Here is a 27478-nt window from a genome sequence, read left to right on the forward strand (position 1 = left end):
TGACCCCACTGGGGTCCAGAGGAGCTGCTACCTCCAGCAAACGTTTTGGGTGAGAGGCGGGGTCACCTGGACAGGTCAAACAACCACACACACACACACACACACACACCTAGAGCAGGGGAGGCCTGGTCTCCTGCAACTTTTAGATGCATCACATGATGACTCTGACTGCACCGAGGAGGTGATTCAGCTGTTGGACCAGAGAGACATAAGAGTTGCAGGTCACCAGGATTTTCCCCCCTGCTGGTTCAGAGAGACTGAAGTTGGGCTGTGGGAAGCCGGAGAACCAGACAGAACCAGCATGCAGAGAGACCCGGGCCGGGAATCGAACCCAGGACCTTCTTGCTGCAAGGCAACAGCTCTACCAACTGCACCACTGTGCAGCCCAAAATAATTTATGGAAACAGTAAAATTTTATATTTATATTTTCCAATATAATAGGACTGAATAAAAACTTGCAGTTTTGAAAATGTAATTTTTTTCTAAGAAAAGGCCAGTTTATCTTTAATACAGTTTTAGAGTAATTTATGGAAACAGTGAAAATGTATTTATATATAAAACTAAACCTTCTGCCAGCAGCAGCACTGCATCCTGGGAAATTTATATCTTAACCAGAACCGGAACCAGAAACAGAGCTCCAGGTGGACGAAAGGGGCGGGGTCTAATGCAGACACCTGGAGGTAATATATTGTAATAATAATAATAATAATAATAATAATAATAATAATAATAATAATAATAAATATATTAATTATTATTACCGACAGTTCTGCGATACCGGAATACCGCGATCCAGAAGACACCTGGACGGTGATGATGAATATTTGCTATTATTGCTATTATTAATTATTATTATTATTATTATTATTATTATTATTATTATTATTATTATTATTATTCTGCTGTTCTTGCGTCCCCCCGCAGTGAGCAGCTCCGGCCGCCAGGGGGCGCCTCGGCCGCCCTTCTTTGTGTTCGGTTCTGCTCCCTGCAGAGGAAGAGGAGGATGAAGATGCGGTGAAAACAAAGAGAACCCTGCAGGTTCGGCTCTGGTTCGGAACCGGAGGGTCGGAACACGTTGCGGCTGGAGCGGAGCAGCTGGACCGCCGAACCTTCTCATGGTAAGTCCGTGGAGTGACTCGGACATCTCCAGCCGAACCGAACCGAGCTGCAGTCAGAGAAATGAACAGAGCCTGGCTGGAGCAGTGTGGCCCCACAGTTCGGCTCGGTTCTGGTTCTGAGGCAGATCTGGACCTGATGGGGAACCGTCACCGAACCAGCAGAACCAGACAGAATCAGAACCCGATAGGTGAATGTTGAGGGCTGGATATGTTTACGGCTTTAGAACCTTCAGAACCCTATGGTTCCGGTTCTGGAGACCTCTGTCGGGCTTTTATTTTGAAGATTTTGTTGTGTTTCAGTCTGAGGAGGCAGCAGGAGCCGAACCGGGTCCGGAGGAGGAGGAGCAGGGAGGAGGAGAGGTTGCCATGGAAACGCCCAGCGCTCCGGTTTACTGCGTGTGTCGGAAACCAGATATCAACTGCTTCATGATGTAAGAACCTGAACCGATGAGCTGCAGGTCCAACTGGACCTGATCAGAACCGTGAGAAAGTATTCATCGCCCTGCAAGTTCCTGATCCGATTAAACCGGACGGGTTCCCTGTGGGACACCGCGGTTACCGGCTCGGTCATCCGGACCGGTACCAGAGGAGTCTGTAGAACTCCATTGTCCCAGAACCGGAGCATCAGAACCTTTCTGGACCGGGAGGAACTCAGAAACTTCTAGATCAATCACAAGAAGAAACTTTATTCTAATGAAACAACCGGGTTCTTTACATGGACCAGAACCTCTACTGGGCCCAGACTGGCCTTGAATCCTCAGATCCAGAACCTGGATGGAGACCCAGGAGAGGTTTTGATCCACATAAACCGGTTCTGTTCAGTCCTGTTCAGTCCGCTTCAATCCGACTCCAGTCCGTTTGTCTAGTCAAATCCGGTCCATTTGGTGAGGTGTGAACGCTAATTGACCTCTGACCTTCTGTCCTCCAAACCTCGGTCCGGGTTCTGTTTGAATGTGAACGCCAAGCGGACCAGAGTCCGCTCCAAAACCAGGAAGTGGACTACAGCGCAGGGCATTCTGGGTAAATACAACCAAAGCTAACATGCTAGCCTAGCGCTAGCAGCAGAAATGGCTCCTGGTCTTCAGCCAAAGACTAAAGAGAAATCCTCCAACACTGATGTAGTTCAGAAACACTTTCTCTCTCTGGATTTCCCTCAAGTTTCTCGTCTTCATCACTGAGTGTGTTCAGGGCGTGAATACTTTCTGGTGGTTCTGAATGTCTTCTACTGGTACCGCTGACATTGTTCTGGTTCTGATGGATCACTGAATAAAACTGGTCTGAACACAAATGTTCATCTCTGTTGTGCTCAACCAAGAAGTTTAGAAGGTACTGGTTGTCCTGTGTGTGTGTGTGTGTGTGTGTGTGTGTGTGTGTGTGTGTGTGTGTGTGTGTGTGTGTGTGTGTGTGTGTGTGTGTGTGTGTGTGTGTGTGTGTGCCTCAGAGGCTGTGACAGCTGCACGGAGTGGTTCCACGGTCAGTGCGTCGGCGTGTCGGAAAAAGCAGCCAAAGCCATCCGAGTTTGGTTCTGCCCGACCTGCAGAGGTCAGTGTGGCGCAGCGCTGCCCCCTGCTGGCGAGAGCAGCACTTACAGCTGAGCGCTGTGTGTTTGCAGACAGAGACTCGTCTCTGGAGATCAAATACCGTCAGAAAAAGAGCAAGGAGGCGGAGCCAGAGAGGGACGACAGAACGGATGGCGAGCGAAGCTCCGCCCTCCAGGCCAGGATCGACCGGCGGCGGGGTTCTCAGGTAGACGGTCCGCTGCTCTCTGGCTCCCCCTGGTGTTGAAGCCTCACCGTCGCCGCTGTCGCCCGCAGATCAAGCGCTCGGCCCGGATGTGTGGCGAATGCGACGCCTGCCTGCGGACGGAGGACTGCGCTCAGTGCGACTTCTGCAAAGACATGAAGAAGTTCGGTGGTCCGAACAAGATCCGGCAGAAATGCCGCCTCCGGCAGTGCGAGGTCCGAGCACGGGTACGTGGTTGGCATGGAAACCCGAGCTCCAGAGATCTTCATGTTGTGCGCCTTAGTTCATCAACCAATCACAGCGTGATGTGTCAGTGGTGGGCGGAGCCGCGTCCTCCCGTTCAACATGATGCTGTGATGATTTTTGTCTCTGAGCAGAAGATGCTTCGAGTTCGAGACGAGGAGATGAGTCGGAGTGGCAGCAGGGGGCGGGGCCTGTCCGCAAAGGGGGCGGGGCATCTTTCAGAAGATGATGACGAGGAGGATGAGGACGAGGAAGGTTTCAGTGAGAGCGAGCTGGAGCTGTACCAGCAGTACAAAGCGGCTGGATACAGAGACCTGGTGAGTGACCAATCAGACATCAGGGATTCACCTACTGACCAATCGTACATCAGGCAGCAGCTTTCTGTTCTATGATGCGGCTTCCTGTTGCAGGTGTGGCACAGCGAGGAGGAAGATGATGCTCAGTCAGACTCTCTGAGGAAGAAGGCGGTGAAGGTGAAACACGTGAAGAGACGAGACAAGAAACCGGAGAAGAAGGTGTAGCTGTTTGATCACATGATTCATTATGTCATCGATGACGTCACTAACGCACCTGTGTTCCTGCAGAAGTCCGTTTCTGTTCCCAAAGAGGAGGCGAAACCTCGGCGCCACAAGGTGAAGCAGCGCCACAGGGAGCGCGTGCGGCACAGCGAGCGCGCAGGAGAGGGCGGGGCTAAAGAGGCGGGCGGGGCTTTGAGGCAGTGTCTGGGTCCGGGCTGCGTTGAACCGGCCAGAAGTGGCTCCAAGTACTGCTCAGAGGACTGCGGCATGAAACTGGCAGCCAAGTGAGTGAGAGCTAAGCTAACGCCGGTAGCCTGATATGCAGCTAACTCTGTCTGTGATCGGCAGCCGGATCTATGAGATCCTCCCCCAGAGGATCCAGCAGTGGCAGCAGAGTCCCTGCGTCGCCGAGGAGATGGGGCGGAGACAGCTGGAGCGAATCAGGAAGGAGCAGCAGGCTGCCAGGCTCCGCCTCACGCTGATGGAGAAACGTTTCCATGAACTGGAAACCATCATCGCCAACGCCAAGCAGCAGCAGGTCCAACAAGACGAGGAGGTGAGATACGCCGAGAGACACAACGGTGTCCTCCCGGCCCGGCCCTGACCTGTCCATGTCCGGCCCTGTCCCGTCTCTGACTGTCTCCAGGTTGCTGAGGGAGATGGGGACGACACAGACCTGCAGATCTTCTGTGTGTCCTGCAGCCACCCCGTCAACCCCAAGGTGGCGCTGCGACACATGGAGAGGTGCTATGCTAAGGTGAGACTCCAGAGGCAGACTTGTGCCTGTCTGAGGTTTTACACATGGTCCAGAAGTATTCATACCCTCAGGACATGTCCGGGGAGCAGAACAGCTCCTCCAGGACGTCAACGGTCGTCCTCCTGTGTCACTGTGTCTCTGTCTGTCCAACAGTACGAGAGCCAGACCTCATTTGGCTCCATGTATCCGACTCGCATCGAAGGGTAAGACCACTGTACCTCCTCCAGTCTCATTACATTAATGTTGCCTCATGTCTCTCTCCCACATGTCTCTGTGTCTCTGCTGTCTTCGTGTCTCAGGGCCACCCGGCTGTTCTGTGATGTCTACAACCCACAGAGCAAGACCTACTGCAAGCGGCTGCAGGTTCTGTGTCCAGAACATTCCAGAGATCCCAAGGTACGTCTCCTCTGATGAAAACCTGTTGATCTGAGGAAGGATGGACCGACCGACTGACGGACTGACCGACCGATGGGGTGTTAAGGATTCGACACAAGTCTGGTGACGTTGCTCTTCTTTCCCCTGGACCTGTCATTGCCCTCCTCCACCAATATTTGTGTGTGTGAAACTTTGCACTCGTACATGAAGATGCACAACAGGAGGGCTTGCAATGCAACACGAGAAAGTGGAACCTTGGTTGCTGTCACATGATACTATGACCAACCAGCGAGGGTTTCATTGACTGACCAATGAGAGGAGCGTTGGCTCTTCAGTCTGTAACCAGTTTCAGCACGGAGGGACACATCATCTCAGCTGGGTGTCCAACGTTGTCTTTTGTAGAGTCAACAGCAAAATTCCTGTCACTTCTTTCTGACTCTTCATCCTTGAAGTCACAAACTGCTTTGAAACTTTAAAAGTTCCATCCAATTTCAGAAACACTCAAATTTCTAGGAGACGAGCAATCCGAGAACGCGATTCGCAACACAACCAGCATTGACATCTGCACCCTTTCTCTCTTCTTCTTCATCCCGGTGTTTTGATCCAATTTTCCTGTACTGCTCTTGTTGGAGAGCATGACCAAGAGCACGCGACCTGAGAGCGCGCCCTGCAAAAGCGTGATCTGAAAGCTTTGGCCTGTGTGTTGAGCCCATTACTGCCCTGCTTTTCTTTCTGAGCAGGAAACGGATCAGAACCAGGAGTGGAATCCTACCACAGTCGAGTCCTTGTTCAGATGGTTTCTGATGTTTCAGGTCCCAGCAGATGAGGTGTGTGGATGTCCTCTGGTCAAAGACGTCTTCGAGCCCACTGGGGAGTTCTGCCGGGTCTCCAAGAGGAAGTGCAACAAGCACTACTGCTGGGAGAAGCTGCGGCGGGCCGAGGTCGACCTGGAGCGAGTCCGAGTGGTAACCAAGTCCGAACGCACTGGAAAAGATCTGGAAACACTTCCACCTGGGGATGTTCAGTTAAAACCAGTAGTTCTGCTGAGATCAGTAGGGGGACTGATCTCACAGACTGAACTCCTCTAAACACTTATCGTCTCTCTGTCCTCTCTGTCCACCAGTGGTACAAGCTGGATGAACTGTTTGAGCAGGAGAGGAACCTGAGGACGGCCATGACCAACCGGGCTGGGCTGCTGGCGCTGATGCTGCACCAGACCATCCAGCATGACCCAATCACCACCGACCTGCGCTCTGCCAAGGACAGGTAGACGGCCGGACCCATGGACATCTGGACCCATGGACATCTGTCAGCAGCCGGGCTTCACTTCAAGAACCAGACAAACAGAACTGACCCGGATACATGACCAATCCAGAACTGGATCAACTCACAGAACCGTGAGTTAATCCAGAACCGTCTGAATTAGCAGTTAGACCCGCTTCCCGCTGGGGAAGGTTCTGGAGGCTCATTGGTTCTGGAGATACGAACCATCCCGGCCCACAAACTGCAGCTTGCACAGAATCGGTTCTGGTGCTGACAGAAAGATTTTCACTACATTTTCACCTAAAGTTTAATTTCTTGGATCCAGCTGATGTGACACTGAATGTTCTGGGTCGGTATCGACCCGCAGCAACCGGTAACCGGTCCGCAGCAGAATTTTCCTCTGTGGGACAATAATTGTCGTTTCCACGATCAGCAGGGGGCGATCAGCGCCATTGGGTTGCAGTCTGAATTTATCGGGTCAGAATCCAGAACCCCCAGGCGCTCCGTGTTTATCCCCGTCTCAGCCGCTCTGTAACCATGACAACAGCCACTTAGCGAATAAAACGTCACAAAGTCGAAAACATCCAGCTGTTCCTATTTATATGGCCAGTTTGCGTGGCTGTTGGTTCTGTGGTTCTGGGTCAGCTGGTTCTGTTGGTGCTGAAACTTCTTTGTGCTGCTGCCTAAACCTTAGGGGACCACATTACCCATAATCCTCAGCCCTATTGATGACACGTTGGTGCTGTTGCTACACGAACCCATCAGAACCGATCCGGGTTTTTACTGGGACCACAGCAAGACTGACACCTGATTGACTGACACCTTCAATGGAAACCAGCCAGCAGCCAATCAGAGAGCTCCATTGTTTTACTTCTGATTTTCACTTTTAGCGTATTTGTGATTATAAAGTTTTTTGTGATGTTTGTCCATCTGTCCTGGTCCAGCTTCTCCTGCTGCTTCCTCCCGCCTCACAGGAAGTGATGCGTGACCAGATTCTGTGTTTTTATTGGCTCAAATAAACCTGATCATGTTTTCATATCTGCTGCTGCAGTTTTCTTCAATTCCATGATCCTGATTTTAAAAAAATATGTCAATACGTGTTTTCACTTAAAACACACAACATATTTTACTACACCAAGATGCTACAATTTTATGCGTTTTTATAAAAAACCAACCAGTTTCTTTCATAAACTGTTGATTGATTCGGAGATAAGATCATTCATTATCACTTCAGGAAAATATATTTGATATAATCCAGAACATAATAAACATATCTAGTAAATTAATTTCTGGTTTGATTTCATTAGTTTTCAGTCTGAAACCCGCCTGACTCTGTAACTTGGGCTGGAACCGGGCCCGGACCAAAATGGCGGTTGAGTCAACGCATCGTTCAACTCAGGGCGTTCTTGCGTGTTTATATTTGCGCCTTGCTATGTGACGTCATCTCAAAGCGCCAGTCGATGTTGCATTAAGTTCGCGCTCAGATAAACAGAACCGTACGGAACCAGCAGAACCAGGCGGGGAGTTCGGCTCGGATTCGTCGTTCTTTGATGCTCTCAGGAACCGGAAACCCGCCGGAAATCTGAGTTTGACTCCCAGAAGAAGATAAAGCAGGTAAACAGATTAGTTCCGGTTCTGGTTCATGATTTATGGAATGAAAACAGGTTCGGATAGTGTTGGATCAGCAAGGTCCACATGAAGTTGAAAGAGTTCTGTTAGCATTATGAATATAAAATATGTTTCGACAAGTTCTGAACCAAACCGGACAGAATGTTTCTGCATCGGAACAATCTAAAATAATTTTCATATCTGGATGAGAGATGGTTCTGCTCTATGAACCAGAACCATCACACTGAGTAAATGTCTAACGGTTCTGGTTCTGGACCTCAGTGACAGAATATTCCGGTTACTGTTTCATCTGGGGGCGGGGCGGGTTCGGAAACCTTTCCTGCCTCTGAGCAGAGATCAGCTGGTTCTGGTTCTGTCCGGCTTGGTGGTTCGTGTACCGCTAAGCTTCTGACTCTGACACGAAGATGATCCATTCAGGCTTAAATCTGCTTTCTAGAAGCAGAACCTGGTCCGGAACCAGAACCCGGTGTCCCTTCAGTTCTAAAATGTCTGGTTCTGTTCCGCTGCAGGTGGACCGGGTCAGGCATGGCGTCCGGATCGGATCCTCCGGGATCCGGAGTGAAATCAGTCAGGAGGTCTCCACGCCTGTCACCTCAGGTCTCACACACACCCACACCCACACACACACACACACACACACACACACAAGTTTCTAAACCATGGTTCTGATTCTGACTGAGTTTGTCAGTTTGTCCCAGAGTCTCTTCAGAAACACTGAAGGATTTTAGACTGTGTGTGTTTAAAGTTTGATCCACTGGGTCAGTAATTAATCTGATCACAACCTGTAGAACCTCGGTTAATGATTCACCTGAAGAGCTGCAGGTGCAGCTTCCTGCTGCTCAGGTGCGTTAGCTGCTGCTGTGGTTACAGGCTGTGGGCGGAGTCAGCCTGCAGGAGGTGAAGAGGAGAGGACGGATGGAGAGGAGCAAAGAGGAAGACGGTCTGAGTGGACGTCTGAAAACGCTGGTGAGACTCTCTGTGATTGGTGGGTTTGAATATCTGGGGGCGGGTCTAATACTCCTGCTAGCATCCTGATCACTCAGGAGTTTTTGGCAGGTTTCTGGTCCAATAACGGTTCTGATCTGTGTCCAGGATCTGTGCAGCAGGTCTGCAGCCAGCGGAACCGGACTGGTTTACTCCCAGATCTTCACGCAACACCAGAACCTCTGGGATACCAGGTAACAGATCTGGTCCGGATCGGGCCTTCAGCAGCAATTAACTGATCTGGTCCTGGTTCCGTTCAATCGAGGTCTCTGATTGGTTGTTCACTTCCAGCCATGTGGAGAGTCCAGACAGAGTGACGGCCATCATGTCGGAGCTGCAGAGGAGGGAGCTGCTGAGCCTCTGCGTCACCGTGGAGGTCAGTCTGGTCCGACCTGCGCGGCCGCTGGCCGACCCGGTTCTGATCTCTCTGTGTTTGTCTTTTAGCCCAGAGAAGCTACAGAGGAGGAGCTGTTGCTGGCTCACACGTGAGTCGACCAATCAGAGAGCAGAAAGCCTGACTTCCTGTTTGTTTGTGTCAACTTCCTGTTTGCTGATGTTGCTGCAGGAAGCTTTATGTGGACGCCATGAGGGCGACTCGGACGATGACCCAGACGGAGCTGCAGAGTCTGTCTGACCAATACGACTCTGTCTACCTCCACCCTGTGAGAGCACACACCCGCACACACACACCCGCACACTCACCCACACACTCACACACTCACCCACACACACACACACACACACACACTCACACCCCTGCACACACACACCCGCACACTCACCTGCACACACACACACTCACACACTCACCCACACACACACACACACACACACACACCTGCACACACACACACACACACACCTGCACACCCACACACACACACTCACCCACACACACACACACACACCTGCACACCCACACACACACACTCACCCCCACCCGCACACACACCCCCACACACACCTGCACACACACACACTCACACACTCACCCCCCCCTGCACACACACACACACACACTCACCCACACACACACACACCTGCACACCCCTGCACACACACACACACCTGCTTTTTGTTTTTATTGGCTGAAAGCCAAAACCCATACTTCAGCTGTTGCCATGGAAACCACTAGAATAAGTCAGAAACATGGCTGCCGTTCTGTCTGAGGTCAGGTGTCGGTGTCACGTAGAACATGTCTGAAGTTCATCATGTGACCTACTTCCTGTGTGTGTGTGTGTGTGTGTGTCAGGAGTCCTTCCAGGTGTGTGTGACGGCTGTTGGTTCAGTCCTCCAGCTGGTGGATCGGGTCCTGACCTCTGAAGTCAGGAACGGATTCGCTGTCATCAGGTAAACGCAGCAGCACCTGTTCCTGTCACCTGACCCAGGAGACGCACCTGACCTCCTTCTTCTGCTGCTGCGGTCAGACCTCCAGGTCATCACGCTCAGGCCGACCAGCCCAACGGCTTCTGTGTGTTCAACAACATGGCGGTTGCGGCTCGCTACGCTCAGAAACGCCACGCCGTCAACAGGTGAGGGACGGTCAGCCGCAGCGGCGCCTCCTGCTGGTCGATCCCAGAACTTCAGCAGAAACTGATTACAGTCCAGAACAAAACCCGAATGAACTCAGAACCTTTCTGTGGATGAAACAGCTGTATATGCTCTTATTCTGAAAGGTTCTGAGGATGCTCTTATTCTGAAAGGGTTTTGAAGGTGTTCCTGTGTTTTCAGGGTTCTGATCGTGGACTGGGACGTCCATCATGGTCAGGGAATCCAGTACCTGTTCCAGGAGGATCCCAGGTAAACAAAACGGCTCTGATCCAGGAAGTCACTCTCCCTTTAAATCTGTCACTGATGTGTTAACCAGCTGCTGGCCGTTAACCAGCTGCTGGCCGTTAACCAGCTGCTGGCCGTTAACCAGCTCCTGCAGCTGGTTGGCAGGAAGCAGAGCCAGTTAAAACAACGGAGGACAGAAAGGTGAGAGCAGCCTCAGTTCATCACCTGTACCTGAGAGCTGTGGGGGCGGGGCCATCAGGAAATAAACACATACAGGGGAACATTTCAAAATAAAATGCATAACTCTGAAGAGAGGTAAATCCTGTGTGTGTGTGTGTGTGTGTGTGTGTGTGTGTGTGTGTGTGTGTGTGTGTGTGTCAGTGTGCTGTACTTCAGCATCCACAGGTATGAGGGCGGAGCCTTCTGGCCTCACCTGCAGGAGTCGGACTGCAGCTTTGTGGGCAGTGGGCGAGCTGAAGGGAGGAACATCAACCTGCCGTGGAACAAGGTGAGTCCGCTCCAGAACCGCTCCAGAACCGGAGCTGCTGACCCTGGATCAGTCCTCCTGAGGTAGCGCTTGTTTTACCTTCCTGCACCACTGGTTCTGATTCTCCTTCCTGTTTGTGTGTCAGACGGGGATGAGCGACGCTGATTACATCGCCACCTTCCAGCAGGTGCTGCTGCCGGTGGCCTATGAGGTAAAACACACACACACACACACACACAAGGTGTGTTAGCCTGCAGTAACTGGTGTGTGTGTTTGCAGTTCCAGCCTCAGCTGGTTCTGGTCTCAGCTGGTTTTGATGCTGCAGCCGGAGATCCAAAGGTAAAACTGACCTGAGATCAGCCCCTCCGTCCTGTGGGTCACTTGACTCACTGTGTGTGTGTGTGTGTGTGTGTGTGTGTGTGTGTGTGTGTGTGTGGGGGTGTGTGTGTCCAGGGGGAGATGTGTGTCCGCCCTCAGTGTTTCCACATTCTGACCCACATGTTGATGAGTTTGGCTGAAGGTCGGCTCGTTCTCGCTCTCGAGGTAAATTTTCCACATCAGACTTTTCACACTAAAAACACGTGAAGCTCATAACTGCAACTTAAGTCAGGTGCTGTTTCTGTTCAGGGAGGCTATGACCTTCAGGCGACAGCAGAGGGCGTCGCAGCCTGCGTCACAGCTCTGCTGGGCGGGGCCTGTCCTCTTCTGAACCCGCCCACTGCTCCCTGTGACAGGTAACCCTGCTCTCTGATTGGAGGCTGAGATGGGGGGTTGTTTCTAGCTGAGCAGTTTAGCACTGGTTGGTGCTGCACCATAGCATTAGATTCCTATAATAATATTGTGTTAGCATAGTTCTATAGCGTTAGCCTCTGTGTTGATACATCAGTTTAGCTTTAGCTTACGCTAAATCCGTGGTTGGTATTTTCCTTTAGAGGTAGGTTCTGCCATAGACATGAATACGTAGACGGGTCGGCCCGTTGCTGTGATTTGTCACAGCGTCCGCCATATTGAACGTGGCCTATGTGACAGTAAGCTAACACAAGTAACTGGACCAAACTTCACAAAGTGCCGTTCTACTAAGTATTTTAAGTTAATAAATGTCATTGACACATTTTCTCACACACACTAATATATTTGGTAATCAAAGAAATGACTAAAGACAGAGTTTCTAACTTTTAATGTGATTATTTAATTATTTTGGGAGATTTCTGAATAAAGAGCACAATGTTTTAATTTGCTAGAAATGATTCTGATAGTTTTTTATATTGACATTGATGAACAGACACACTTTTACAGTGTTTTATTCAAGAACATATTTACATGATTTCATAATTTAATGTACATTCAACATTTCAAGAGAAGAAAAAAAATTACATTATGTCAACTCTGCTATTGACAGCAAAGGGTGAAAAAAATTCTAAGAGTAAATCATATTTATTTAATTACATAAGCTGTGTTAATACACTAACACTTCAGATTGAGATATTTAAAAGTACACAAAAAGTGAAAGAATAAAACATTTATTTATTATACTGGGAACACTGGCCATAGGCAGGGCTTCAGTCTGCTGGTCACACTGGGAGAAGTCCAGTGAGTTCTGAGACGTCCTGCTACTCAGGCTAAAGCCCAGGATAAAGGAGAAATTATCCAAAAGTGTAATAGAAAATACATATATTTTTCCTTCACATTCAGAAAAAAGCCATTTTCATCATGTTGGGCTCTGACTCGTAGCATCTTTATAGCTAAATAGCGGCGTTGTGAAGCTGAGCTGTGAAACAGAAGAACAGCAGCTCCCGCTGGCTATGTATTTGTTGGGAGGTGGAGCTCCCAGTGCTTCCAGTTTGTCCCCTGTTGACTCCTGTCTCTGTCCCCAGCGCCTTGCAGTCCATCTCTGGGACCGTCTCAGCGCTGTACCCACACTGGGCCTCGCTGCAGGTTCTGGCTGGACCCGGTCTTGAGAGTCCTGTCATCACAGCAGCAGCGAATCACAGCAGCCCAACACCGGCTTCCATCAACACTTGTGTTGCCACGACAACAGGTCTGGCTTACGATGAGAAGATGATGGAGCATGTGAACCTGTGGGACAGGTGAGTCGACCGCTGAACATGGACACTAGCATTAGCGTGTTGCGGTGAACTGTGTGAATCGTTGCAGGCATCACCCTGAACAGCCTCAGAGGATTTCTAAGATCTTCTCTAAACATCAGCAGCAGGGATTGGTCGCCCGTTGCCATCGGATACCCGCCCGCCTGGCAACAGAGGAGGAGCTGGCCGTGTGTCACAGGTGAGAGGTGAAAGGTCGCGTGCCCAGCTGTCGCCACCGGGAGGGTTTACCTGTGTGTGTGTTGCAGCCTGCAGCACATCGAGCAGATGAAGGCGACGGCGGAGATGAAACCCCGCGACCTTCACAAACTGGGAAACGAGTTCACCTCCATCTTCTTCAGCAACCAGAGCTTCCAGTGCGCCCAGTTGGCTGCTGGAAGCTGCTTCAACGCCGTGGACGCCATCCTGAGTGGCCAGGTAAGCCCGCAGGAACACCTGAGCCCTCAGGAGGCGTCAGCAGGTCCTGGACAGGAGTCATTGGATGGCGCTGTCGCCATAGCAACGCACCAGACAGACAAAGTGTTGATCAAAGAACAACAGCAGCATCAGAGCCAGACTAAGAGATTTAAATCCCCAGAATAAAGTCATAATATTAGTAGCATAAAGATCCAATATCACCAATAACTGATTTAAAGTCATTTCTTTATTTATAAAGTGTAACATTCCTCATTTTAATTCTGAATAATTTTTCATGGAGTTCTGCCTTAAATTTATTTTCTTTATTAGGAACTATTAGTTTCAGGGTAAAAATAAATAGCAACAGGAGATTTTACAGTTAAGAAAACATCCTACTCTGAATAAAGAAAGTAAATAATAAGAGGCTGTGCCCCCTGGTGGCTGGCTGTCTCCACTGCAGCTGAGTAACGGCGTGGCCATCGTCCGCCCTCCGGGTCACCACGCTGAGAGAGATGCTCCCTGCGGTTTCTGTCTCTTCAACACCGCCGCTCTCGCCGCTCGCTACGCCCAGAAAAACTCCCATGATCCTCAGCTGCGAGTGCTGATCCTTGACTGGGACGTTCACCATGGCAACGGGACGCAGCACATGTTTGAAGACGACGACAGGTGAGGAAGGAGAGCAGTGAGAGTGAGAGCGCAGCAACATGAATCTGATGTTCTGTCTCCGTCTGCAGCGTTCTGTACATCTCTCTCCATCGCTATGACAACGGGACATTCTTCCCCTTCTCAGAGGACGCCGCCTCCGACAGGGTGGGCATGGCCAAGGGGGCGGGCTTTAACGTGAACGTAGCGTGGAGTGGCGGGCGAATGGGCGACTCTGATTACCTGGCAGCGTTTCATCACGTTGTCATGCCTATCGCTGCCGAGGTAATCAATGACAGAACCATTGGTTATTGGTTAATCAATAACTTTTACTGTTACAGGCGGTTCATCTAATAGAAACTATCTGAAGGCCTCTGATTGGCCGCCTCCCTGCGGTGTTCTCTGATTGGTCCGTTTTTCCTCTGCAGTTTAACCCCGGACTGGTTTTGGTGTCTGCCGGGTTTGACGCGGCCCGGGGAGATCCGCTGGGCGGGTACCAGGTGACTCCCGAGGGATACGCCCACCTCACACACCTGCTGATGTCACTGGCTGGGGGGCGTGTCCTCATCATCCTGGAGGTGAGGCCTGACTGCTCCTCTGCTCCTGATTGGTTGATGCTCCTCTGCTCCTGATTGGCCGGCTTTCTTTGCAGGGCGGTTATAACCTGACGTCCATCTCTGACTCCATGGCGATGTGCACCAGCGTGTTGCTAGGAGACGCTCCCCCCTCACTGGCCACACCTTTCCCTCCTCCCCATCACTGTGCAGTGGCAACAATCAGGGAAGTCATCCGACAGCACGCCCCCTACTGGCGCTCCCTGAGGATTACCGGTGAGTTTCGGACCTGGACCGGTTCTGGTTCTGTATCTGGTTCTTAATCTGGTTCTGGTTCTGTGTCCGGTTCTTAATCTGGTTCTGTATCCGGTTCTTAATCTGGCTCTGGTTCTGTGTCCGGTTCTTAATCTGGTTCTGTATCCGGTTCTTAATCTGGCTCTGGTTCTGTGTCCAGATTAAGAACCGGACACAGAACCAGAACCAGATTAAGAACCAGATACAGAACCAGAACCGGTCCAGGTCCGAAACTCACCGGTAATCCTAATCTGGTTCTGTCTGACTCGGTTCCTTTCAGTTCCAGAGTCGGTGCAGTTGGCCCTCCCCTCCCCAAAGCATCGTGGGAAACGTAGTTCTGAAGGCAGGAAGTCAGACAAACGGCCACTGCCCCCTGCTGGACAGGAGGTTGCTACGGTAACGCCCAGATTGAAAAAAGATTTCCTTCTAAATTGCATAGAGTCACATGACTTGTCCCGTCCAATCAGATGCAGGGTATGGAGCAGCTCACTCAGGGATTGGCCAGTCTTGATATCACTCAAGCCCCGCCCACCCCACAGGAACCGCCCACAATGGAGGTCAAAGGTGATGTGGAGTCTGAGTTGGAGAACAGCCAATCAGCAGAGAGCATGCAGACTCAGGTGAGTCCTTTAGATATGCCTCTCTCTGACCTCTGCCTTCAAATCTGAACACTTCCTGTTTCCTGTCAGAATGTTACCATGGCAACAGCAGACTCAGACCCCAAGGGAGGAGAGGGGTCAGGCGAAGGGGCGGAGCCTACGCCAGAGGGAGCCTGTGGTTGGTCGAAGCCTCAGGTGTCTCTGGAGCTGACGTGCAGCACTGAGATGGGCGGAGTCAGTAGATATTAGCTCACCTGCTAACCGCGCCCTTAATGAGTGCCAAGGTGTGACGTCCAACCTGTCCTTCCGTTCCCAGGACACTCTGTACGTGGTGGACCCTCTGCCCTGGTGTCCTCACCTGGATGCCGTTAAGCCCCTCCCTCCCTCAGGTGTTGACGTCTTCCAGCCGTGCAGCGACTGCGGTTCTGACGCGGAGAACTGGATCTGCCTCACGTGCTATCAGGTGAGCCCCCCCTACACCCCTCCTGCTCTCCCTGTCTTCAGGATGTGGTCCCTGTCTCACCTGTCCCATCCCCTCCTCCAGGTGTGCTGCGGTCGCTACGTTAACGAGCACATGGTGACTCACGGCGCCGTGTCAGAGCACCCTGTGGTGCTCAGCTTCTCTGATTTGTCCGTTTGGTGCTACCTGTGTGAGTCCTACGTCCACCACCAGGTGAGGCGGCTCCGGGTCGGGCGCGGTCCGGTTCCGACTGGTCGGCGGTACCGCTCATGTTCTGTTTGCTTCTGCTCAGGTTCTGTTCGAGGCCAAGAACGCCGCTCACTTCGCCAAGTTTGGAGAGGAAGTTCCTCCCTGGTGCTGAGCTGGCTGGTCGCCATGGAAACAGCTTCGCTTTTATCATTTTAGTGCAAATTGCTTCCTGATCTGAACATGCTTTTATTCTGAAAGTCCTACCCAGAGTTGGTTTTCGAAGGAACACTTCCTGTAAAAATTCTGACTTCCTGTGACATCACAAACCTATAATCTTGCTGCGATGTGATTGGTTGGATTGGGAGATGATGTCACTCTCTAAAAAACAGCAACCAGCTGATCTGGTTCAGTTCACCTCATTCATAAACCCAGCTCTGGATCAGAACCGGGTCAGTACCGACCTGTTAATAATCAATATTTGAGATAAAAATCTTACCATTTGTTTTATTGACAATAAAAATGATTTTTTTCTGATTTTCAGTTTTTATTGTTTTTACTGTCCGGTCTGGGGTACGGCAAGCCGTTTTAACATAAAATCAGTTTTCTCTGAAACCTTCATTTTGATCCTCCTGATTGATTATTCCAGATCAAAATGGCGTCTGGATTCGTCTCTCTTCCATAAATACAAAATAATATGTTCATAATATAATTATGCGTTTATTTACCTGAATGAAGAAAAGAGACGAGGAGAATTTCATGAACTATTTATGTTTTGATAAAACTGAAGATTTATTTTTGAATAGAATTTCTAAATGCTCCGTAAATCTGTAGTATTTAATCAGATTTCTGTTTCTGGATGAAAATCTGCCAGATTGGGGCAGATTATCTTCTGTTACCATGGTGATGAACCCAGAGCCTGTTTCCATAGTGACAGAGTCTGTTAGACTGGAGCATCCGGGAACTTTGCCTCCTCTTCCTCCCGCTGCAGAAAGCCCTCCTCCTCTTCATCACCATCTTCCTCTTCCTCAGACCGCAGTCCGTCGCGGCTCCAGCTCAGGTTCGGTTCGGTTCTCTTCGTGTTTCCTGTCTGCTGATTTTTGAAGCGTGAACGCGCCTCGGCTCGTGCATGTGTCGGTAAATCTGACAGACGATGACGTGACGTCTGCGTGTCGGCGCTTTGATGTTTGATGTGAGTGACGCTGGTGTCTCCGGAACCTTTGATCTTTTGCTTGTGTTTCCTCTTTGATGTTGCGGGATTTTGCTGCGCTCTGATTGGCTACTTGATTATTGTTTACTATTTGTTCCGAAATCAGCAGATGGATGGATGCATGTTGGATGTATCTGCTTCTCTGATTGGCTCATTCTTTCAGCTCAGGAGCCAATCAGAAAGCAGAACAATAATCAGCAAGTCCCTCAGAACCGGTTCTGGTTGAGCTCGGATCTGTACTGAAACAGTTTCGACCTGGTTCTGGTTCTGGTTCTGGGGAGCTGAAGAATCAGAACCAACTGCAGCAGGTTGGAACCGGTTCTGATCCTGTTCCTCTAGAGGCTGCTGTTTGGGCCGAACTCTGCGCTGGTTCCGGTCGGGTTCTCCAGAACCTATCCCCCGCCCCCCTCCAGGATGTCGGTGTCTCCGGGCCTCGCCGACCTTTCCCGCCTCTACCAGACCGAGTTCGTGCGCAGCGCGCGCGCGGTCGGCGTGCTGTGGGCCGTGTGCACGCTCTGCTTCGCCATCATCCAGGTGGTCATCCTGGTCCAGCCGTCCTGGGTCGGAACCACGGCCTCCCGGACGCAGCGGGCCGGGCCGCCGCTGCCCAGCGGAACCATGGGACTGTTTGAGGTGAGGAGGCTGAACAATCACAGAACCTGACAGCTTCCGGTCTCACATTACTGGGTCATGACCCGATAAAATTCTGGATTCAAATGTTTTTAATTGTATTTATTTATTTTACAACGAACCTTTTTAACATTGAGGTGATCAGCCAATCAGATGGCAGCGTTCCTTCCTCCAAAAGTGGTGATTACTGCTTGGTTCCTAGAGTTGAGTAGGTATCACCACAAGGGGGCGCCTGTCACACTTTCTTTTCTTGTAATCCTGTAGAACGAGTAAGAACTCGAGAAGCTAATGTAAGTTCAGTAGAGATCTGACTTTACGTGGACGAAGTGAAATAAAGTGAAAGTGTGGAATTGCTGGGTTCCAGATGACGTAGCACCGACGTCATCCAGTGCAGTTGGAGGGCCGGAAGTAAATGCAGCCCATTTATTTCTGCTGATCCAGCATCAAAATGTCTACAGTCTGAGTCCTTACGGTTGTTCCAGCCGTTCTGATAGAGAGAAAGATAAACGTTATTTTTTGTTTCGAAGGTAGTTCGGTCACAAGGGAGTTAATTTAAAAAATCTTACCAAAAAAGAGGAGAAAAATGGATCAACAATCTACAGCTAAAAACAGGAGGTGCAGAAACTAACAACACCAGAGTTTGCAGCCACTTTCTAACAGGCAACGATCGCATTGTTTAAATAGTATTTTCAGATATTTTATTGGACAGTTACTTAGAAAGACCAGCATTCATATGTAAGGTAAGATATATTATTTTTACGCCCTAGCTAGTCCCGGTCAGAAAATATGTTTATTCAATGGGACTTTCCCGCTAAACAAATAAAAAGCTAAATAAATTATAACCTCCACAGCCATATATTCATGTCCAGACATGAACATGTGGTTTCTGTAAATCGCTGCTAATGGCTGACCTACATTGGACCTGAATCCAGCAACGACTCGACATTAACGTACAACTCCAGCATGAATTTGTATTTACAGAAACTTACAGAAATTTACCGGCAGATCCAAGCTGATAGAAATAACATGAGTTAGCTTGTTGTTAGCATCGTTATCATAGACTAATTACTTAAATAGCACAACTCACTACTCACAGACAGAAACCAGTCCACAGCCATTTAATGATTCTTTTGATCCTAAATTTGACCCAACCTGGAACTAGATGATTTTATTCTCCAGGCTTTTGAAAACTTTCTTCTGGCTCGGATAATATGAGGTCTGCAGCTCCAGATAGTTAGTTAGTTATGTGGATCGCCTCCATGCGGGTAAATCCTCAACAGCCTGGTCTGTTTCAGCCCAGTCAGTGCATTAGCTACTCGTTGTGATCAATTTTGCTTTGTTTTGAACCAGAGAAATTCACTTCCGGACCTCCATCTGAATTTCGCGTCATCCAGGTCACATGTCTGAAACCCAGCAATATTTCAACCATCCATTCTGCTGATTCGGGTCAGAGTGGCTAACAACCGCTGCTAACTCCTTCTCCAACCCCACTGCACCGTCATAAGGTCAGAGGTCAGAGTGGATAACAGATTCAGAAACTCATAGATGGATAGGGTGAAAGCTAACTATTTAGCTTCAACTAAATATTTAGCGACCCCACTAGGGTAAGCGTGTAAGATAATGGATGGATGGATAAATATTTAGGGGTAACACTTTATTTGATGGGGTGTGAATAAGACTGTCATAAACATGAGAAAGTCTTCATGAATATTTATGACTGTTGTCATAAAGTGTCATTCAGTAAATCATGACACTTTTAATACAAAGTTGACATTATTCAAAATGTCTTTGTTATGACAAATTGACATTAACCAATAACCATCATATGTCATAAATATGTCATAATAGTAGTCATAATAATGTTATTACACTGTCAAAAATGTTAACAAAACAGTAATTATTTCTCCCTACCTGAAATAAAGCGGAACAAGTAGGACCAGCAATAAAGATTTATTAGGCTTTAATAAACGTCATTAATAATTCCTCTTACATCAAGTGGAACAAGTAGCACCAGTTATGACGATGTCATTAAGTGTTATTACAGTGTCATTAATATTATCTCTTACCTACATAATTTTTAAAGTTTAATCAGTAATACATTTATAACAAATTTATGACAGATCATGATTTCTTGGTTAATGTCAAGTTGTCATAACAAAGACATTTTGAATAATGTCAACTTTGTATTAAAAGTCTCATGATTTATTGAATAACACTTTATGACAACAGTCATAAATATTCATAAAGAAACCTTCATGTTCATGACAGTGTTGTGTCAGTCTTATTCACACCCGTCAAATAAAGTGTTACCATATTTAGCTTGCTGTTCACTTTGCAGCTAGTTATGAATATGTAGTATTTAGTTAGCCAAATATTTATTTTAAGGTAGACAAGCTAACTAGTTCGAAGCTAGTTAGCTTGCTAAATCTTTAGCTGGATAAATGTATTCAAGGAGGAATTTGTACTGTTTGTCGTACGCTAAACAAAGCTGCTTCCACAACTAAATACACTATAGTCAGTAAAAGTCGTGTGAACACAATAAAGTAAAATAAACATGTTGCTCAATAAAAACACGTTTTCCAGCAAGTGACCAAACCAGCCAATCAGCAGCATCACTAAACCCTGCTGACATTATTTATCAATCTGAGCTTTTCAATCTGTGAAGACTGTTGCTAGATGCTAACAGTTTGTCTCCCTCTGGGTCCAGGTCTGCCTGGAGTCGGACTGGCCGGCCCCGGACTGCCGCGGCGGTCTGTCCAGCCTGTCTCCGCTGCCGTCCTTCCAGTCGGTGGCCGTGTTGGTGGGCGTGTCTCTGTGGGCGGTGTGGACCAGCGTCCTGTGTCTCTGTCTCTTCCGATTCTGCAGCGCTGCCACCGTCTACAAGATCTGCGCCTGGCTGCAGCTGACAGCAGGTCAGTTCTGCTGGTCCTCCTGGGTCCAGTAACAGCAGGAAATCACAGGTCTGGTTCTGACCCACTTCCTGAGCATCAGAACCCCAGGATGGGTCTGATGAAATTCAGATAGTCAAGCCACTGTTTGTAAAGTTAGTTGGTCTATTTAGTTGTTAAGAGAAAAAATTCAGGGTTAATTTTTGAGTCATAATTTCATCATGTTGTCATTCACTTACAAAGATTGAAATTTAAGTATTTAATTAGTAATAATCATTGTCCACACATATGTATGGAAATTTGCTTTTGGCTTTGCATTGGGGTTAAAAACACAATACAGCATTTTAAAAAAGATAAATATTTATCTTGAAACCAAATATTTAATTTTACACATTAACTTTTCTTTTTTTGGCGCCGGTTTAGCTGGCTGCCTGCAGACGCAGCTCCCGTCGTGTTTGTGAATCTGTGTATATTTGCTGTAACCGATTAAGGATCTGTGCTTAAAGAACCCATAGATCATCAGTTAAGCTTCCACAAAGGCTGGATGTGGTTCTGTAGGTTCTGTCGCTGTTCTCTACGGAGTAGAGGCATTGATTGTTACGGAGAACCTCGCCGAACGGAGTAGCGGCATTGTTTACGCGCGTGAACGGCTGATTGCGCTGTGTAAGCCTCTGCTGCTGCCCGGAGACAGGCCTGTGGTCCCAGAGGAGCTACGGAGGAGACGCCGGGGCTGCAGGTCTGGAGTTACACGGAGGGAGAAGAGGAGACGGCACAAACCAGCGGTACCGGCGATTATTGTGGGGAACGTGAGGTCTTTGGGGAATAAGACAGACGAACTCACGGCGCTGGTTAGGACCCAGAAGGAGTACAGGGAGTGCAGTATCTTCTGCTTCACGGAAACCTGGCTGCACTCGCTTATTCCGGACTACAGCGTGGAGGTCCCTGGATTTTCCTTGGTGCGGGGGGACAGGGACTTTTCCAAGAGTCGGAAGAAGAGGGGCGGCGGGATTGCACTTTATGTGAGTGAGAGGTGGTGTAATCCCGGTCATGTTAACGTGAAGGAACAGATTTGTGGCCCGGACATTGAACTTCTGGCTGTGGGAATGCGGCCGTATTATTTACCGAGGGAGTTTACGTCCGCCATTTTGATCGCTGTTTACATTCCCCCATCAGCTGATGCAGCGGTGGCCTGTGACGTCATCAGCTCTACCGCAGCCAAACTCCAGACTCAACACCCGGACGCCTTCATGGTCATCACAGGTGACTTTAACCATGCCTCATTGGACAAAACTCTACACAACTTCCAGCAGTATGTTGACTGCCCCACCAGGGAAAACAAAATGCTGGATCTCCTGTATGCTAATGCCAAAGATGCATACAGCGCCACAGCCCTGCCCCCCCTTGGCAGGTCGGACCACATCTTGGTAAGGATGACTCCCAAGTATGTCCCCTTAGTGAGTAGGCAGCCTGTGCGCATCAGGACGGTGAGGAGGTGGACACAGGAGGCAGCTGAGGCACTGCAGGACTGCTTCGGGTCGACAGACTGGGATGTGCTCTGTGGGCCTCATGGGGAGGACATCGACAACATGTCTGACTGCATCACGGACTACATCAGATTCTGTGAGGACACTCTCATGCCAGCCCGGACCGTGCGCTGCTTCTCCAACAACAAACCCTGGATTACCAGTGACCTGAAGGCACTTCTAAACAAAAAGAAGATGGCTTTCAGGTCTGGAGATAAGGAGGAGCAGAGGAGAGTCCAGCGTGAACTCAGAGAGACACTGAGGACATGCAAGGACAACTACAGGAGGAAGCTTGAGTCCAAACTCGAGCAGAACAGTGTGAGAGATGTGTGGAAAGGAATGAAGCACATCGTTGGGATGAAGGGGAAGGACACACAGACATCTGGGAGCCTGGATAGAGCAAACCAGTTTAACCAGTTTTTCAACAGGTTTAGCTCACCTCCTGCTACTCCCCTACCACCACCATCCCCCCACACATCCACACTGCCCCAAGTTGTTCAAACCACCTACCGGCATTCTCCTGCACACCACCTCTCCTTCAGCCCCCCATCCCCACCTCCTCCCCCATCTCCACTGCAAACAACAACACCTACCCCCAGCTAACGGTGACTACAGGCCAGGTTAAGAGACAGTTGGAGCGATTACACCAGGGGAAGGCTGCAGGACCTGATGGCATTACACCACGGATCCTGAAGACCTGCTCAGGCCAGCTGTCCCCTGTACTGGCACACATGTACAACCTGAGCTTGAGGCTGGAGAGAGTCCCGCTGCGGTGGAAGACATCACATGTGCTTCCTGTTCCCAAGAAGCCAAGGCCAGCCGACCCAGAGGACTACAGACCAGTTGCTCTCACATCTCATGTGATGAAGGTCATGGAGAGACTGGTCCTGGCTCAGCTGAGGCCTCGGGTGAGGACGTTTCTAGACCCCCTGCAATTTGCCTACCAGCCCCACTTAGGAGTGGACGATGCCGTCATCTTCCTGCTGCAACGAGCACTTTCGCACCTGGATGGTGGAGGAGACACTGTGAGAATCACATTCTTTGATTTCTCCAGTGCCTTCAACACCATCCAGCCTCTGCTGCTGGGTGAGAAGCTGCGGAGGATGGGTGTCAACGACTCAGTGATCTCCTGGGTTACTGACTACTTGACAGGCAGGCCACAGTTTGTCCGTCTGGGCAGTGTCCTGTCTGATGTGGTGGTCGGTGACGTAGGGGCTCCACAGGGAACTGTGCTTTCTCCCCTTCTCTTCACCCTGTACACCACTGATTTCCAGTACAACTCTGAGTCATGTCACCTACAGAAGTTTTCTGATGACTCAGCGGTTGTCGGGTGTATAGGGGATGGAGGGGAGGGGGAGGACAGGACACTGGTGGACGGCTTTGTGGAGTGGTCTGAGCAGAATCACCTGAGGCTCAACATTAGTAAGACCAGAGAGATGGTGATTGACTTCAGAAGGAAGAAGATACCTTCACGGCCACTGAAGGTCAAAGGGGAAGTGGTGGAGGAGGTGGAGGATTACAAATACCTGGGAGTTGTAATCGGCATCAGACTGGACTGGGCATCTAACACTGACGCTGTGTGCAGGAAGGGGATGAGCAGACTCTATTTTTTAAGGAAGCTGAGATCCTTCAATGTGTGCAGCAAGATGTTGGAGACCTTTTATCACAGTGTTGTTGCCGGCGCCATCTTCTTTGCTGCTGTGTGTTGGGGAAGCAGCATCAGAGCCAGCGACTCTAATAGACTGGACAAAATCATCAGGAAAGCTGGCTCTGTACTGGGACTAAGGCTGGAGTCCCTGGAAACTGTGGTGGAGAGGAGGACACTGAAGAAGGTTCTGTCTATTATGGACAATGAACAGCACCCTCTCCACCACATAGTGGACAGACAGCGGAGCACCTTCTCACATAGGCTGCTCCAGCTCCGCTGTCGTAGGGACAGATACAGGAAATCCTTCCTGCCACAGGCCATCTCACTGTACAATAAAAGCTAAATCATTGTTCTGCACTAATCAGTCCGATTTTGCACAACTGCACTGTGGCACACTTGCTGTACATATATTTACATATACATATCTGTATTTTTTTTTAATCTTTGCAAGGACTGCTCTAAGCTGCTTTTTATATTAACAGCATTTCATATTTTTACAATTCATAGCATTTTATATTTTATTTTTATTTTATCTTGTCTACAACTACTACTCAGTGGTAGTTGTTGTGTCTTGTCTCTATGCTGTAACTGCAAAATAATTTCCCTGCTGGGATGAATAAAGTACTTCTATTCTATTCTATTCTATTCTATTCTATTCTAACTACTAACTTTGCAGGTAAATTAGATAAATAATTAACTAATATCCAAATTCACTTCCCGATAACTGGAAGTGGACTACCAGAATAAAAGCTTGGCCTTTCAAACTTTTTATAAACTCTGTTTCATGTGATCATCGTTTATTTTCAGGCTAAAACAAAAGACAGGCAATGTTTCTGCAGTTCCCCTCCCAGCCTGGTGGTGGCGCTGTGTGAGCTGATGTCTCCTCTCTGTCTGCAGGCTTCTGTCTCGCCCTGGCGTGTCTCCTGTTTCCCGACTCGTGGGAGAGTCCAGAGATGAGAGTTCTGTGCGGAGACTCGGTAAGAAGGTTTTATTCTCTTCTTTACATCAATTAAACATTGTTACCATGGGAACAGGAATCAAAGCTGCCATTAAGGTTCTGATGGTAATCTGTGAGGATTAGCAGCAGAACTTCCTGTATCTGCAGACCAGCAGCCTGGTTACCATGGCGATGTTCACTGCTGGTGTCAGGCTCCTGGTTTAAGCTCCGCCCCCTTCCCCAGGTGGGCAGCTTCTCTCCAGGTAACTGCTCCGTCCACTGGGCCTACATCCTGGCGCTGCTGGGCATCTTGGACTACGCCATCCTGGCCACGCTGGCCTTCGTCCTGGCCAACCGGCAGGACGCCCTGCTGCCGCCCGACGCCCCGGACGGTGAGCCACCGCCGCCGCAGGAAGAACGCTGAGCTCAGGGTTGAGTTGTTGATGCTGAACATGTTTCTGTTCTTCAGTGACCGCAGGCCTGCTGATGTCCGCCTGAGGAGGTGAGTCCTCTCTTCTTCTGCTGCCTCGGCTCTTCTTCTTCTCATGTCTCTCCTCTTCCTCAGAGATCTGCCCACACCGCCATGTTTCATCATCTTCATCAACAGAGGAGCGTTCTCCAGACGTGGGATTGTTTTAGTGGAACTGTTGAAGTTCCTGCATGTGGTGAACAGACATGAGCCAGGTTCCCTAAAGGTTCCCTGGACGTTCCCTCGTTGTTCCCTACAGATCCACAGTGGGTGGAACTGCAGAGTTAGTTGGTGAAAACTGTTTAACTTCACGCTAAATATTTAGCTTATTTACTAAATGCATGATTCAAAGTAAATAATTATCTTAAATGAAATATTTAGCTTACCATTTAGTTTGGAGCTAGTTAGCTTGCTAAGCTAAAGCTTCAGCTTTCAAACTAAATATTTAACTTGCAAAAGATGAAGTTCCCTTCCTTGGAGCAGCTGACAGTCCAACAGAAACCCGCTCCCAGGTCCAGTGAGGCGGACCCGGTCAGAACCACCTGGACTTTTTTTGTCCAGGTGGTTCAGAACTTTTTGCCCGTCTCTGTTTTGCTCTTTTCTCCGTTGCTCATTAACATTTAGAACCTGATGTGGAAAAATTACAGTTAGGTTCCACCTGCTGGTTGTATTGCTATATGTTTATTCTAAGTTCTGTATTTTCCCACCAAGTTAAAGCTGTTTGGGTTTCATGTACAGGGTTGGACCTTGTTTTCCCAGCTGCAGGGGAACCAGCCTGATTCCAGGCTTTGGATCCCTTTGTACAAAACTCATGTGTTTCTCTGCCTGGCAGAGCTTTCTGTTTCAGACCTGCTTCATTACTGACTGTCCTGTGACTCTCTGAGTTGTGCACAATTCATGAATAAACCTGATTGAGTGATTTCACCTGAGCAGTGCTTGGAAATAGTATTTTTCCATGACAGAACCAGAACCGGATCCATTTGTTAGAACTCCAGAACCCTTAAAGCTTCGCTTCGTCTGAGCTTCTGTGAACCTCAGTGGGAGAAATGATTAACTCTAACATTGAATATTATTAATAAGCCATTAATATTATTGGTGATCAATAAATCTTAATGTTTGGAAATATTCTCTGTTTCGTATGTCGGATTAATGAAACTAAGCGCCTGTTTTTGTTCAGCCTGTTAAAAACATGAAAACTTGATAAAACGGTTTCTGTCTGAATCAATCAATCAATCAATAAAATTTGATCTGTACAGCACATTTCAGCAGCCAGGCGTCTCTAAGTGCTTTACATCATGAAAACACTAAAACAAAGTCATGCATCATAGAATCAACAATCAAACATGACATAAAGTTCCATTGTTAAATTGATTATTGATTATGTTTCTAATAAAACTAACAGCAGCTTTTAGTCTGGATTTAAAGGATCTCAGTGTTTCAGCTGGTTTACAGTTTTCTGGGAGTTTGTTCCAGATCTGTGGTGCATAGAAGCTGAATGCTGCTTCTCCTTGCTGATGAGCTAAAGACACAACGTATTCTTTTTTTGTATATTAATTTTATACAAGAGTTAAGCATGTCCAACAATTCTGTATCCTTTTATTTCATGCTACAGTTTTCAGGGTGTCTATGACAAAAAGCTGCTCCCGTTTGGAACTTCCTGCTGTTTATTCCAAGAGGCCGCTACATGTTTTATTACTGGCTGTTATGTGAATTATTATGTGAAATGATGTAAAATTGGCTTTTTTAGCTTTATGTCATGTTACAATGTTATCCAACTAACTCAACTATGAACACTGACCAAGAGCAACAAGCACCAGGCGACCCTGACTGTTCTCACCCTCCTTCATCTGCCACCAAGACAGGAGACGAGAACAACCCAAGAGCAACGAGCATGCTCTGTGTGCTCTTCCCTTCTTGTTTTATTTATTCGCTGGTTAAATAAATATCATTATATAGTTAATTAAGTAGAATAATAGCTACTGCAGAGTACCAGAGCATTACAAGAACAAAGAGCGGCTCTCAGTGAGGCTCCAGTCCTGTCGCTGAT

General features: G+C 48.7%; 3 protein-coding genes across 6 annotated transcripts; all 3 read left to right on the forward strand.

Moving 5' to 3' along the window:
• Positions 1-948: 948 nt before the first annotated feature.
• Positions 949-7055, forward strand: cxxc1a (CXXC finger protein 1a). 2 transcript variants are annotated; one of them, XM_032567359.1, is made up of 14 exons: positions 949-1118; positions 1419-1549; positions 2560-2660; positions 2731-2864; positions 2933-3088; positions 3239-3421; positions 3515-3619; positions 3689-3906; positions 3971-4178; positions 4269-4379; positions 4533-4582; positions 4679-4775; positions 5567-5719; positions 5878-7055. In XM_032567359.1, exons 1-14 carry the CDS (start codon positions 1116-1118, stop codon positions 6022-6024), a joined length of 1797 nt encoding a protein of 598 aa, XP_032423250.1. In that variant the 5' UTR covers positions 949-1115; the 3' UTR covers positions 6025-7055. The 2 variants fall into 2 exon arrangements, with proteins under 2 accessions (XP_032423250.1, XP_032423253.1); XM_032567362.1 differs by lacking the exon at positions 949-1118 and adding an exon at positions 1150-1306.
• A 418-nt stretch (positions 7056-7473) lies between these two features.
• Positions 7474-16506, forward strand: hdac6 (histone deacetylase 6). 2 transcript variants are annotated; one of them, XM_032567097.1, is made up of 28 exons: positions 7474-7631; positions 8156-8243; positions 8517-8612; positions 8739-8824; positions 8922-9006; positions 9075-9115; positions 9196-9292; positions 9883-9980; positions 10058-10162; positions 10362-10430; positions 10788-10914; positions 11039-11104; positions 11173-11232; positions 11347-11436; positions 11521-11627; positions 12768-12980; positions 13048-13176; positions 13244-13412; positions 13852-14057; positions 14126-14318; positions 14462-14611; positions 14686-14863; positions 15162-15277; positions 15355-15501; positions 15571-15714; positions 15797-15943; positions 16025-16153; positions 16233-16506. In XM_032567097.1, the coding sequence occupies exons 2-28, from the start codon at positions 8172-8174 to the stop codon at positions 16299-16301; spliced, it is 3189 nt and encodes a 1062-aa protein (XP_032422988.1). In that variant the 5' UTR covers positions 7474-7631; positions 8156-8171; the 3' UTR covers positions 16302-16506. The 2 variants fall into 2 exon arrangements, with proteins under 2 accessions (XP_032422988.1, XP_032422979.1); XM_032567088.1 differs by having other exon boundaries at positions 7475-7631; positions 15349-15501.
• Positions 16507-16800: 294 nt separating this feature from the next.
• On the forward strand, positions 16801-26360 carry lhfpl4b (LHFPL tetraspan subfamily member 4b). Of its 2 annotated transcripts, XM_032567764.1 has the most exons (7): positions 16801-17318; positions 17676-17969; positions 20674-20878; positions 24923-25002; positions 25207-25354; positions 25432-25464; positions 25528-26360. In XM_032567764.1, the coding sequence occupies exons 1-6, from the start codon at positions 17310-17312 to the stop codon at positions 25458-25460; spliced, it is 765 nt and encodes a 254-aa protein (XP_032423655.1). In that variant the 5' UTR covers positions 16801-17309; the 3' UTR covers positions 25461-25464; positions 25528-26360. The 2 variants fall into 2 exon arrangements, 1 of the variants encoding a protein (XP_032423655.1); XR_004339918.1 differs by having other exon boundaries at positions 25131-25354; positions 25432-26360.
• Positions 26361-27478: the final 1118 nt, after the last annotated feature.

Source organism: Xiphophorus hellerii, chromosome 1 (genome assembly GCF_003331165.1).
Source record: "Xiphophorus hellerii strain 12219 chromosome 1, Xiphophorus_hellerii-4.1, whole genome shotgun sequence".
NCBI lineage: Eukaryota > Metazoa > Chordata > Actinopteri > Cyprinodontiformes > Poeciliidae > Xiphophorus > Xiphophorus hellerii.